Genomic DNA, 15,879 nt, shown 5'->3' with positions numbered 1-15,879 from the left:
ATTGCCAAAACAAAATAACAGAACTCATATATTTATCCTCTGTGATCCGAGCTAGAATATCAAAACTCATAAGTTTACCCTCGGTGACCCGAGCCAGATTTATCAAAGGCCGTTATTCTTCACCGACGGAAAGCGGTGGGAAACTATAGTTTCTATATCAGAGTACATGTCGACACGGTCAGTGTTTAACCCCGATGGCAGGGGTTATTGCAAAAGTTAGTTTGGGGACTACGAGTACTTTGTCAAAAATATTTCATGTTCACAAAACAATAAACTATCAAAAATTCATCTTGGGCAAAATGCAAGTAATTTGCGATCACATGATCCCATTTTTTTATCAAATCAAAAATAATCCGATTAATTGAATCCAAACATGAATAGATAATAAAGAAAAACACAATAGTAATTAATCGGAAAAGTAAATAAATATCGGAATTCAAAAAAATTAAGTAATCCAAATGTAAACAAAATATTTAAACCTTTCAATTAATTCTAATCCAAAATAAAATATCATTAACTAGAAATTTAAAATAATTTAAAATAATTCCAAAAATAATAATAAATAAATAATTCAAAATACAAATAAATACATAAAATCATTATTTTTCTCAAAATTTTCAGGATGTTCGGGAAAAACTAGAGTATATACATATAATATGATTTATATGTAGGACACTTACGATTAACGACCCGATTTTTTTGAATTTTTTTACACCAATCGAGTATTTTCTCAAGAAGTCCTAATTTGGGAATAACCCATCAGAATTACAAGTAAACAAATTCTAAAATTCACACGAATGCAAAAACAAATCAAACACTAACAAAATTACCAAGGTCAAGACCAATAACCAACTCACCTACAAACCTTAAGATTAAAATCAGCGTAGCTTTGGAAATTCTAACACAAATCAAAAATTTCAAACTTATGAGAAAACTAGGCATCTTCATCTAAAACATATCCAAACCTCACAATGATTTGAGACCTACATAATTTAAGCCACCAGTATTAAAAATCATACTTATGTAAACCAACAGTTTCAGACATGCCTATTGTAATAAAAAATATCTCACAACATATAACTTCAAAAGTAATACAATCTTCCTGACAATAAGATAACTCAGAAATGAACAACTTTCCTATTTTTTTACCTTATCCAATTCAATCTTCATGATTATCAAAAATGGTCATAATTCTTCAGGCTATGCACAGAAATATCATCTGAGACACTTATACCAATAGGGCTATATCTCACAAACTACAGATGCATAAGATCTGAAATTTTTCAAGTAATTAGGTAACATCAAACTATATAACTTTGTTATATTACTCTTCTCCAAATAGTATTGAGCACACCTATAGAAATCTGCTCATATCTCACAATTTACATGGCTAAAAATTCTGAAATTTTGCAGAGTCAAATATAACATCCTCCTATATAACTTTCTTATATAAATATAAATCTAAAACCTAACTTACAATTACGAAAATAATCAAAAACTGTTCAAGGGCTGAACAGGAATCCTGTCCGCGTCACCTGCGTCTAAAAATTTATAATTTGCAGGATACTACTCCAAAAATTCTGAAATTTCATAGTAAGCTAAACAAGATCTCGATCTACAATTTTTCTATTCTGATCTCTTCCAAATTCCATCTCTAGATCTTCGAAATAAGCTAGAGATCTCTACTGTGCTAACAGGGACTTTCTGAATTTTATCCTCAAACTAAAATCAAATCAATTCTCACCAAATCCTAACCCTAACTAGTAACATGTCACAAACAAGCATAAGAAAGAGCAATAACAAAAACTCATAACCTTACCTCAACAATAACAGTGAAATGAAATCCGTGACGATGAGACCCTTCTCCCGTCCTCGTCGCCGACACCACCCGCAAAAAGGAAGAGAAAGAGATGAGGCAAGTCTCTCTCTCTCTCTCTTTTCCCCCTATGATCTAAAACCGAAAAAAAAATTGAAGAGACGGCTAGGGTTTTGAAACTAAACAAAAACAAAATCAATGGCTAAAATTGAAAGTAAAACCAACGGCTAGGATTAAGAGATAAAAGCAATGGCTAGGATTTGATTAAGGGGTGGGGCTCACAGTTTTAGATAGAGTCTCAAAATGTTTTATAATGTTTACAATTTAGGGATTTACAAGTTTTAATTTAAAGTTTATAGAAGAAAGAATGAAGTGGGTGATGACGTCGAAACCTAGCATCTATGTCATTTGGGAAACCTATTCTGTAAACCTTGTGTGTAAATAGTGCATAGTTCTAAAAGATAACGTCAGTAATGACATGGAGTCTATGAGGTGTAGAAAATTCGATTGTTAATTGGAGGAGGATAAAATTTAATGTAGTGTTACCATTTCATATAATCTTTCCTCATAAATAAGATAAAAAAATAACATTAGGTTACCTATGAAAAAAGCACTCCCTCGATTCTGAAGCAGGTGTCATTTTTTTCAGAAAAAAAAAACAAAATAATTGTCGCTTTAGAGTTCCAAGATAGGATTTATTTATTTATTTTTCCAACATTACCCTTATTCAATTTAATAAGTTGTATATAAATGAAGAGAATAATATTTATAGTCCCACTCGTAAAAAAGATTTGGTTCCAAGAGATGGGTATTTTAGTAATTTGCTTTATTTTTATTTTAAATTTTAGAAAATTTAATGCAATATTTAATTCTTATACAACATCTTTGAACGACATATATTTTATAGTGGAGAGAGTATATTACGTTTTAAAATAAGCTATTAAAAAAGAAACCTCCAAAATTAAGACCTTGTTTGATTGGCTTATCAAAAAAAGTGTTTTTTTTCAGTTTAGCAGAAGTTCTTCTGTAAAAAGTGCTTCTCCAGAGTAAGTTAAGCATTTTTTTATATTTTGTGTTTATATTAGCTTTTTTGTAGAAGCAGAAGTTGTAAAAATAAGCTAAAAAACAGTTTTTTTCAGAAAGCTGGTCATGACTAGCTTATGAAAAAAGTTGTTTTTCAGCTTCTGATTTTGCAGAAAAACCAATACAAACAACTTTTTTTGAACATAAAAGTGCTTAACTTATAAAAAAGCACTTTTGGGTTTCCCAAAAGCCAATCCAAACAAGGCCTAAGAGGCATAAAGTGGTTTATTTACTAGCCTTACCCTTGAGCAGGTTTTCAAAACATTAAAAATGCTTATTTTATAAATAATCCCAATTAACCAAAATTTATTATATATATAATGCACCTTATTATATTATATTATATTATATTATATTATATTATATTATATTTATTTATTTATTTATTTATTTATTTATTATTATTATTATTATTTAAAAGGAAGCTAGAAACTAGCTAAAAAAAAGACCAAAACAAATAAAAAAAAGGAAAAGACCTGGGTTGAAGCAGCTACTCAAAGGTTAAAGTGGTTCATTCAATCATGCCCATCAACCAATTTGGATGTTGCAAACCTCTATGGAATAAGGACAAGCCTCAGTAAAAATGTACAACAAACTTTTAGCATCAATGAGAGCTTCCAAAACTGCCAATCAGAATTAGACTGCTCATTCCTTAGCATTTCCACCACAATTATGCAATCCAAATAAGGTGTTGTTTGGATCAGCTTATTGCTGATCCAAAAGCACTTATTTTATAAGTTAAGTACTTATGAGGTTTAATATTGTGTTTGGATGGGCTTTTTTGAATAAGCTCAAGCTGTAAAATAAGCCAAAATACAACTTATTTTATAAGCTGCAAGAGAGCGACTTATGAAATAAGTCGTTTTTTGATAAGTTGGTTGGTTAAGTGCAATTACTAAAATGCCCTTAACCAATCTCAAAAAAATTACTGACTTTTTCTAACCCTAACTTCTATCATCCCCCATCTCCAAACCGAGCGGATCCATCACCATCTCTCCGAGTGCCCGATCGTCTCCATCTCATCTTCGAATTGGTGGTCAGTTTTTCCAAGGTATCCATCCAAAGCTTGTACCTTTGTTATTGTATTTGCTATTCTTGGTTGAAAATGATGGATTCCTCTCTCTCTCTCTCTCTCTCTCTCTCTCTCTCTCTCTAGTTGAGTTTGGATGTGTTTACTGAGAACAGCATGGAGATTTGAAATGATGAAATGATGCCAATTTTGTATGGGAAAATATTTTTATGTTCTTTTTGTAGAATTCAATATATTCCCAAACTTCTCTTTGCATTCATATAAATGTCAAGTCGTGATGGTTTTGGTAATTTGATATAGTTGATGTTAGAGTTGGCTAAAATCCTGGTGCAAATAGTTATTATTTTGTTAGTCTCAATGAATTATTCCATTAAGAATTTAGTTGGATACTTAGATGATACAAGCTATTTGATGGATACTTGGGTTCTCTGCAAAATTTAGTCCTTGATTGACATTTTGCATATAATAGCTAATCATAACTTCATTCCTTCTGTCAAACTTTGTGAAATTGTGGTCAAATTAGCTTTAGATACTAAAAAGGTTTCAAACATGTAGATTCGGCAAAATGATCGACTGGCTGTAAGCAAGCTTGTTACAAGCTTGACAAAGGGATCAGTCCGGTCACCTTTAGCTCAGTGTCTTCTGATCCGCTACACTAGCCAGGTACCTTTCTGACTGTCATTTTGAAGGAGATTAATGATATATTAGAAACTTAAACCATGTAATTAATTAGTACGTTTTAATCATTCAACTATGGTTGTTATTTTGGGCATCTACTATGGTTGTTATTCAATGTAATTAATTAGTACGTTTTAATCATTCAACTTGTAAAAATATATCTTACAAGACATCTTCCATAGAGTAACATTCTTAAGTCATCCTATATAGATGTTTGATTGAATATACAACATGTTTTTTTGGGCATCTACTATGGTTGTTATTCAATGTGAGCAAAGAAGTCCATTAAGTTAAAACAAGCTGACATCATTTGAAGGTTTTATTATATTGGAAATGCTTAATTGGTATATGCTCTGTAGAAGATAAACAAGTATCATCACTATTTGTTTTTCTTTTTTAGGAATCATTTTTATAGTCAAGAATTCTAGTGTGGTGTATAAGGGCACAAATTCATAATCATATTCTCTTAAAAATGGCCTCAAAACTAGCACCCAAAAGAGCAGCAGGTGGGATAGATGTAAGTGATGGAAATGCAGTTGTATCTGAAACTATTCCAAAAGCTAGATGGGATGACATAAAGACTGAATCGTTACTGAAGATATGTGTTGAGGAGGTTCAAGCTGGTAATAGGCCACACACCCACTTCACAAAAGAAGGATGGAAAAATATCATGGCAAAATTTTCTTTGAGAACAGGGGTGAGTTATAACTACAAGCAATTAAAAAATAAATGGGACATACTAAAGAAAGAATTCTCAATGTGGGCAAAGCTAGTGGAGCACCAGACAGGTCTTTGCTGGGACCCTATTAAGAGGACAATTGTGGCAAGCGATGAATGGTGGGAAAGGAAAAGACAAGTGAGCTTACAAAAATTATTTATTCATCTAATTCTTATGTTATTATTATCTTGAAGTAATTAAAATAAATTGTCTTCGTTTTATTACATTGTTTGCAACAGGAAAACCCAGAATATTTGAAATGGCAAAATGAGGGTCCAAAATTCCTAGACATGATGGAGATTTGTTTCAAAGATGTTGTAGCGACAGGGTACATGGCAATGGTGCCATATGCAGACCCATCTACTGACAATGAAGTTTCTAATCATGATGTTCATAATGAGATGAATGATAGAGAAATAGATGCAGACAACTTTCACATTGGTGATGCAACTCCTGAACAATGTGATGATACCCCAAGGCCTGAAAATAGCACAACACAAGATAAGAAGAGACGAAAAACATCACGGCAAAGAAAGAAAAAGTGCAACGTACAAATTACAAGAATCATTCGATCGTCTTATCTCTGGGATGGATAATATGTCCCGTTCATCTAGTTCAAAAGCTGAAGACGAGGATCTCTACAGTATTGGCAAATGCGTGGATTTGTTGGACATGATGCCCGAGGTTGAAAGAGGGAGCCCAGAATACTACCTCATGGTCAGGATGTTTGCAAGGAAAACTTATAGAGAGACCTTCGTGCACCTAATGAATAGGGATCCATCACTTGCTAAAGGCTGGTTGAACACATTCAATATGGACAACATCGACCGATTTTAACTTCAACAATAGTGCATTTATCCTTATATATGTTTGCACTTATTCGTTATGTTGAAGTTGAAGTTGTTGCTTTGAACTTGAACTTAGTTCTCATGCTTATTTATAATTTGTTGTGTTAAACTTGTTTCTTGTGGCTTTGGATTTGTTGTGTTGAAGTTGTTGCTTTGAACTTGAACTTAGTTCTCATGCTTATTTATAATTTGTTGTGTTAAACATGTTTCTTATGGCTTTGGATTTGTTGAATATTTGTTGGAAACATTTGTTGTGTTAAACTTGTTTCTTATGGCTTAAGATTTGTTGAAATTTTTTTGTTACATGTTTGCCTTGTATGTTTATCATATTTATCATTTCTTATGGTTTATGTAATTGAATTTTTTTTGTTACATGTTTGCCATGTATGTTTATCGTATTTATCATTTCTTATGGTTTATGTAGGTATAACTAGACAATGGATTTTGTGTCCGACTTAGATACAGAATTGAATGAGAGGATATCTGATTTAGAAGATGAAGATAGCAATTTGGATGCCTCACGTGAATTACTTGGAAGGATATATGCAGGTGCCAGTTGTACAATATCAATATATGAAGTTAATGTTAAAGAATGAGAAAAGAACATCTTCCTTGACTGGTCACATGTGGGTAAATGAGATACTGAATGGATCTGCAAATCGATTTTTTGAGCAATTCCGTATGCAAAAGTCTGTATTTAGGTTTTTGGTGACTGAGCTTACTCAAAAGTATGGTCTACAACATACAAGAAATGTCACAGCTGAAGAAGCAATACTAATATTCTTATACACAATTGGACAAGGAGTTACTTGTAGAAACGTGGAAGAGAGGTTTCAACATTCTGGAGAGACAGTGCATCGACAGTTTCATCGAGTGTTGAAAGCTGTCCACAAACTTGGAAATGATATCATTAGACTAGTAGACAGGAATTTCAGAGATGTGGAGGAGCACATCCATGGTGATGATCGATATTGGCCTTACTTCAAAGATTGCATTGGAGCAATTGATGGAACACATGTGGCAATTCATGTCCCCGCTGACAAACAAATCCCGTTCATGAATAGGAAAGGGTACACATCAACGAATATTTTAGCTGTATGTGACTTCAATATGTGTTTTACATATGCACTTATCGGTTGGGAGGGATCGGCGCACGACACACGTATTCTACTTGATGTTTTACGAAATCCATTTATGAAGTTTCCTCAACCACCAGAAGGTTCATAATTAACTAAAATAAATTTTAATTTCTACTTCTACTTTCATATTTTTTTAATTATATCTTTTGGTTGTATTTTTTTGTAGGAAAATATTACCTTGTGGATTCTGGATATCCTACCATGAAAGGGTTTCTAGGCCCATATAAGAGTGCAAGATATCACATTCCACAATTTAAGTTGTCTCGTGCTTTTAGGCCCCTAATGAAGTATTCAACTATCATCACTCTAGTCTGAGGAGTGTTATTGAAAGAACATTTGGGGTTTGTAAGGCGAGATGGAGGATCCTACAAAATATGACCACTTACACAATGAAGGTACAATTTCAAATTATATGGGCATGTTTTGCTCTATATAATTATATTCGAAGAATGGGAAACAATGATTTAGATGCTCTTGAGGGCCTTGAAGACATTAACCAATTCCAAGAAAGAGAATTGGGCTTTGAGGATGATGGTGAAAGTTCATGGCAACAACCAACCAATGAAGACACATAACAAATGATTAGAGTTAGAAACACTATTCGGAATCAACTCTCCAATCAAGGTACAAGTTGATTTTGGAATGTTTGTAAAAATGTTGTTATGGTTATTGTGAGTGTTAAAAAACCATTTGTATTCTGTTTATTAATTGTTGTATTGGTTGTTGTAGTTGTTAGAGCATATTAATATTGTTGTTGTTATTATGGTAAAATATGCAATGTACTTGTAAGATGTTATTTAATGTGACTTTTATTGTACTAGTAATTAACAATATTGTTCCTCCATTGTAGAAATTATTAGTTGAATATTTATTATCATAATGTAATAATAATAATAATAATAATAATAATAATAATCAGAACAACAAAAAAAATAACAACAACAATCATAATAACCCTTATAATAATAATAATAATAATAATAATAATAATAATAATACATTAAATTATGAAAATAACAATAGTGACAAATATTATTTATTTGTTAACTAAGGCATGTGAGTAATGTATTAAGTTATTGAGTTATTATCATAATTCAGTAAAAGGGCATTTTAGTAATTTCTCGCTATATAAGTATTTTTGAAATAAACATCCAAACATTTTCACAACTGAAAAAGTGCTTGTGAATCTACTACATCCAAACAAAAAAATATACATAAGCACTTAACTTACTCTAAAAGTACTTTTTCCAAAAGTGCTTTTAAAAAAGCACTTTTATTAAAAGGCAATCCAAACGAGGCCTAAATGGCATTAGGGCACGAGTTTTTCTTTTTAAAATGTCTCAAAGAAACTTACATGGTAGCAAATTTGGCCTTAACATTGGAGTCAGTATAACTAGAAAAAAAGCTCTTGCCAAGAAAATAGAGCTTTTATGAGAAACAATTATAAAGCCCAGTCAACAATTAGAATTATAGTCTAGCTAAGATGCATTACAAAAAACATTAACACAATTTTGAGAATAAATAGATGGCAAAAACTCCCTGAGATTAATCTGCACATCTGCATCAAAGTCCTTCAAATCTTGAGTTGCTTGGGTGAAGATAAAGGAGGTGTTCAGTTGAATATTATTAAAGACTAAGTTGCACCTAGCTTGCTAGATCCTCCAAGCATTTAAACCTATCAAAGCTTTGATTTGGTGATTACTACGACTTGTATTCTAATTTTTGAGTAGCCAAAAACCCTTAGAAAAATTATCATTTAAAGCAAAATCCACTCCCACATATGGGGCAATCATGTTCCATCTGTCCCTAATTTTTAGGCATCTCCATAGGACATGATCAATGGTTTCATCTTCAAGCTCACAAAAAGGTCAAAACCTGCAAGGGAAAATGTTTAAGTGATAAGAACAAGAAAATGTAGAAATCCTTTTATGCAGCATTCTCCATAAGGAAAATTTTACTCTTGAAGCCACATGAAAACACCAAATCTTTTGCCTACCTACACAACTAGCCTATATTGGAATAATCATGATTGAGAAAATTATAAACAATGTTTGAAATTCTTGAAGAAGAAATATTAGGTTATCAAACGTAATGATTTGGACTAGAAAAATCAAAGAAAATCTTGTACAATCTGCCGCAATCCAAATGGTTACCTAGAAACATTCTAAGATCATTCCAATTAGGAGAGTTATTAGAGAGAAAGTCAGAAAAACTAAAAGAATCCACATGAAATCCATGCTTATATAGGCGGGTGATTGCTTCCCCGCAAGTGTACGGGATCGCCAAGTAATACCTCGTGTAAAGACACGAGGATCGTATTCCACGGGGCTAAGGATCTCCTATTACTCCTTCTCCACCTATTATCTAGCCTACAATCTTAAGTGATGGAATTTACTCTACTAGATGCAATTAAAACTAAATACAAGATTACCAACAAATTAGAGAGAACAAGCAATGAGCAAGCAAGATTAACAATGTAATGCAAAGGTCTATGGATGTGGATCCCCTTGAGGGGTCATCATGAGCAAGCAAGTAAAACACAAAGTAAACTCATAAATGACACTTCCTAGATGAAATGGTGAAGGAGGAGGTAGAAAATGTGCCGAATGACGCTTCCCCCCGCCAAAGGAATGCCCAATAACGCTTCCTCTAGCTGCGGGTCTCCTTCCTTCAAATGGTTGTCGATCTCCTCCTTGAATGATGATATCTTCTTGCCTTGGGAGCCTTTGACCTTGCCCTTAGATGATCTCCTCGTTTCCTTGCCCTTCTTCTTCTTCCCAAGGTTGCCCAAGGTCTCCCAAGAAGCCCTCTCAAAATCTGTCCAAAAGTCTCCCATTTGTGCCCCAGAAATTTGCATTTATACCCTTCACAGCATATGGGCCGTATGGGGGCCGTATGACACTCAAAACCTAGATTTTCGCTTCACACAGGGGTGCATACGGGCTGTATGGGGGCCGCATGAAGTTCTGGATAGGCAGCTTCAGACAATCCTGTTACTATAGTGTTTGCTACAGTAACATCGCTACAATAACTCTGCTACAGTAATTTTAGGACTGTTTTCTTCTTCTTTTCGCCCAAATGATATCCTCGTGTTCTCCATAGCTTTCTCGTACCCTACAAAGCAAATAGTACATGATTAAGCACAAAACGGGCATCAATCCTCAATAAAATACATGCAAAGTGTATAAAATACATATAGAAAAATACCTACATTTAGACACTTATCAGCGGGTTTGAAAGAAAGAGGGATATCAAAACCCCAAGGATCTTTCCAAAAATCAATTGTACAAGGATTGCACACATTAATTCACAAATGAGGTTTCAACTCTTGAGAAAATTCACAGAACAATTTTAAAAATCAAGAAGAGGCACCATGGAAGGAGTTGGACAAGATAGCAAACTGTCCATATTTGAGAGTGAAAATATTAACCCAGTGTTTATCAATAGAGTTAAGGACCGAAAAATTGTTTTTGGCCATCAAAGTTGTTTTTAACTTTCTTCAAGTTTTGAATAGCAAGTCCCCATCAATTTTAGCTAACGTAGTAACTGTCCAACCTTTATAATGGATGCCCTTGTTCCTACAACCTTTTTCCCAATAAAGAATTTCTAGCTATCTTGGATATCTCATCAAGAGTAGTATCTAGAATTGGGTAACAAAACAAGGCATAGATGGAAATTGACATCATGGAGTTATTAATAAGTGTCAATCTACCTACAGTAGGGATTTTGGACAAATTCCAGGATTTAAGATAATTAGAGACCTTATCAACAAGATAATGACATTGATTAATGGTAAGTTTCTTAGGAGAAATCCAAAGCCCTAAATATCTGAAAGGATAATGACCTAATTGCATATCAAGGATTGACCTGATGGGTGAAACAATTGTATTATTGGCCCAAGTGGGTAAATGGATAGTGAATTTACTGAAATTTGGCTTTTGGCTAGTCAACCTTTATAAATCTTAAGGCATAACTCACATTTTTTGGCCATTGTCCTAGAAGCTTTGGTAATAATATTTAGGTCATCGGGAACATAAGGTGATTAAAATCAACATAAAGTGATAATCAAAATAAGGAATCAACCTCATGTTTACGTCATGATTAAGAATTGTAGTGAGGTTTTGGGAGACTAGAAGAAATAAAAAGAGGAAACCGGGTCTCCTTGTCTTAAACCTTTACCATAGGATGTTAGCTTAGTGCTTCGCCTTTCCATAAGCTATGTACTTTCAACCTAGAATTTCTATTTCTCATTTTAAAAACTATTTATTACACTAACATTTATTACGCTATTTATTAAAAACCATAGGATGTTAGCTTAGTGCTTCTAAATAGTTAATGTCTCAATCTTATAAATGGGATTTGCTAAACATTTTTCTTCAATTTATTACACTAACTGGGAGGCTACTAGAGCTCATTAACTTAAATAAAGAAAGATAACAAGATCAAATCCTTTCATAATAAATTATAAATAACACCAACTTACTTTGTGTGGTTGGAGCATTAATTATGATGTTATCCTTCCTTTAATATTAAAACAGTACAAGAACTTCTAAAAAGTTAATGTCTCAATGTTATGAATGAGATCTCTAAAATGTTTTTCCTTAACTTACTATATTTACTAGGCATTCTTCCCGGCTTCACATCAGAGTTTTTAAAATTGTGAGGTGTTTTGAAATAATATCATGTATAAAAAATAATATAATTAAACAACTCCTACAATGAAAATTGTTATATATCTTGGATTTCAAAGGTCTTTTGGATATTTATTGCATAAATAAATGAATGCAATTAAAGTTTTTCAATTATTAATATCATAAGTAATATAAATAAAATCTTAAATGCAATAAAAAAATTTAAATTGTTCCTTTAATCACTTTAGGAGCAGATTATACATATACTTTAATAGTATGTATTGATAAGGAAGCTAGTAGAGCTCATTAATATAAAGGAAGATAACAATAGATCCTTTTAGAATAAATTATAAATAATAACTTTGTGTTGTTGGACTATTAATCATGTGCTATTCATTTTTTTATAGTTATCTTATTAGTGGATTTTCTTTTTAGTGGGTGATCCTATTTATGAGACATTGTATAAAGTTTCTTTGTCTCTTTTATCATGATATATAATTCTAAAGAAGCTAACTAAAAAATAATATTGCCGTCCTCCTTTGAGCACTGCACATAGACAATTAATGCTTTGCTTGTTTCATGGTTTGGGAAGGTTTTATAAAGTATGGTAAGGTATGGTAAGGTAGGGTAAATGAGGTTGTAAACCATATCTTGCTTGGGACAAAGGTAGAGTAAATGAGGGTTTATGAGCCATGTTGTGCTTGGTTTGAAAGTAATGTAAGGTAAAGTTATATATTAAAATTATGAAAAAGACCCTTTGAATGCTAAAATATATACATATCAAACATAAATTTTTAATAATATATTTTTATTTATTAAAACTATGTCATAACAATAAAATGATAAAACTTTTCAAATACAAAATCTTGATACAAACCAAATTTCACATAAAAAAAATCGAACAATTTACACAATGAACAAAGTCTAATGAACACCAAAGTTCACATAAAAAAAACAAAGAATTTCAACAATTTACACAATTAACAAAATAGTCGACATAATGTAATGAACACTTAATATAAATTTGTCTACAAAAAAAAATAGTTTACAAAATGAAATTCACACTTAACAATAATTTGTTCACAATTAACAAAGTAGCCCATATAATATAATCCCACACTTGACATTGTTTCATTTAACAAAAGGCAAGTTCTTACATCACAAAACATTGGGTAACAAACCATTGAAATGATGTAGTAACCACCATAGTTGCCCCTGATAAATTGGAAAAAATTTGAAAACAAATTAAATTCATGTGCTAATAACATAAAAGAAAATAAATAAAACAATACGCTAAGAAAACAAATTATATAAAATAAATTACTTTCGTGTTCAAATGAAGATATAAATATCCAAAAAAATTATGAACCTTCCATTTTCAGTCTTGTGATCCATGATGATGACCCATTAACTCCAACAACACCGATTTGCGATGCGATTCCGGGCATCTAATCACACTTTCTAACAATTTTGGGTCATTGACAAGGAACACATATGCTTTGGTATGGAGAAAGTGTGGTATTCCTATGTTTGTAACCATATCCCATACATCAAAATCTTTAAGTGGATCCCGATTTGCAACACATTGTTCTAGCACATTTGTGGATCTTTCTATTGTTGTGTTTGTTTTCTCCATTGTCTTAGTTGATTGAACGAGAGCACTAGCTATTGACGCAATAGCTATGGACATGTCTGCATCTTCATGATTGTCATTTCTTCTAACTCTTTTGGACCTAGAAGAACTTGGAGTCTCAAATTGTGATGGTTGATCTAGTGGTGAAGCTTCATCTTCAACTTCATTATCATGTGAAGGTATATTTTCATTCTCGCACAATTTCTCCAAATTTGCTTCATTTTGGGAAACCATAAAGTCAATATCATTGATTGTGTCCACCGAATAAGGGCTACGTGATGTATTTCCCGAATTTTGAAGTGTTCTTCTTCTCATCTCTGACGCGGTCTCGGCATGTTGTCCAGTTGCCCTATCTTGGCCATAAAGTTGAACTAATTTTTCATAATTCCTAATACTCTTGTTCATCCATTCAGAGGCTTCTGGTTTAACCTATACATTTAAATATGTCAATAGCATGTCATGTATATAATCACGCATATGTTATATTGAACAAATAAACAAACCTCAATTAGGTGTTGCCACACCTCCGGCTCGGCATTCCACATTTCCGTTGTTGGACTCCAAGCAAATCCGCTCATTCCATTTTTGAAAATGTCATAGCATCGTTTAAATGGTCTTTTTATATTTTTCATGCAATTTTGCAATTTTTCTTTGTCTATTGGTTTATCGGGAAATTTACCCTTCATCTCATTCACTATATTATCCAATGCATGTGTAGTGAAAGTTCCTCCAACTCGGTTCCCCATTGCTTGTTGATGCAAATATGCATCTATCAAAGCATCGTCCATCACTACGGTCCATATGCATGTGGTATTCCCATCATTAGTGCTTGCACTTGTTCTTCTCTTTGGCATTTTTTTAACTACATCAAAAAATAAATATATAACAATGAGTATGATATTAATATGGACCACAATATATTATTTACATTACAAAAAATTAATGCAATAGAAAAAAATGCTATACATGTAATAAGATACACAATAAATATAACTAGTAAACTATAACAACATCAAAGTAATAAACTAAGGACCATCAATACACAAGTGTCACAATTCCAATAATGCTCAATCACATGCCCACCATCAAACCAAATAAAAATAGGGTGTCTCAACAAACAAATAAATGCAAGCATTGGCAAAGAATTCTCAAAAAATGATACCAATGCAAGCAATTTGCAATTTTTTCAAATACAAGTTTTTTTGGCACTCAAACAAAACACAAAGCAATACACCAATACTAGGACACTCTATTGTGAATTACATCATTCAATATAATCTAGCCACAATCTCCACCGCTATTACATCCATAACAATCAATCACATCATTCAATATAATCTTGCCACATCTCCACCGCTATTGCATCCCTAATGATCTCTCCTTGAATAGTTTCTTCATTATTCTCCACACTAGCACGATGTTCTTCTCCCGCTACATCTCGTAATTCATCATCAACTTGTGCAATTAGTGTCTCATCGGGATCTACTCCCATTACATAGTTATGCAAAATACAACATGCAAAAATAATTTCTTTATGTGTTTCTAAACCATAATGTGGCTCGGTTGAACTTCCCACTATAGGAAAATGCTTTTTAAGAACACCAAATGCCTGTTCAATGGCACAACTCAATGACGCATGACGAAGATTAAATAATTCACGTGGATTTGTTGGTGGATTCCTTGAATACTCCTTCAAGTGATATCGCTCTCCTCTGTATGGTGTAATGAGTCCACTTCTTAACATGAATCCCGCATCAACAAGATAATATTTTCCTAACAATAGAATAAATATTATTATCATGTTGAGCGTATATATAAAATTGTGGACAACATTATATCATACGTATGAATACCTTATGGAATTCTTAGAGGATAAGGTCTACTTAATGCATTCTTTATTATTCTTGAATCAGATGATGTTCCTTCCCACCCAGGTAACACGTATGTGAATTTTAAGTCAAATGTGCATGCCGCTAACACGTTTTGTGTTGGATAATCCTTCCTCCCACGATATTTCGGAGCTTCAACACTAGAAACTTTGACCCAAATATGTGTTCAATCAATAGCACCAACACAATCCTGACATTAACACATCTCATATTTTATTCTAAATATTTCACATATTTATAGTGAACTTGCAATTTAATAAATTTTTTATTACCTTGAAATATGGATAGAATCTATTACTGCTAAATATTTCTGAAGGAATTTGTGCCCCATCAGGTTGTGTTAAAAATTTGTCCTCCAACTCAATTATAGCTTGCAATACATTATGAAAATGCCTAAAAGTGGTCTCACTGGAA

The 15,879-nt window shown here is 32.6% G+C and overlaps 1 protein-coding gene across 1 annotated transcript; it reads right to left on the bottom strand.

Moving 5' to 3' along the window:
- Positions 1-13,321: 13,321 nt before the first annotated feature.
- On the bottom strand, positions 13,322-14,364 carry LOC120259999. Its single transcript, XM_039267446.1, has 2 exons — positions 14,080-14,364; positions 13,322-14,005 (listed from the first exon to the last, which is right to left on the bottom strand). Exons 1-2 carry the CDS (start codon positions 14,362-14,364, stop codon positions 13,322-13,324), a joined length of 969 nt encoding a protein of 322 aa, XP_039123380.1.
- Between the last annotated feature and the right edge of the window lie 1,515 nt (positions 14,365-15,879).

Source organism: Dioscorea cayenensis, chromosome 5 (assembly GCF_009730915.1).
Source record: "Dioscorea cayenensis subsp. rotundata cultivar TDr96_F1 chromosome 5, TDr96_F1_v2_PseudoChromosome.rev07_lg8_w22 25.fasta, whole genome shotgun sequence".
Classification (NCBI taxonomy): domain Eukaryota; kingdom Viridiplantae; phylum Streptophyta; class Magnoliopsida; order Dioscoreales; family Dioscoreaceae; genus Dioscorea; species Dioscorea cayenensis.
This window is presented reverse-complemented; position numbering and strand designations above follow the sequence as displayed.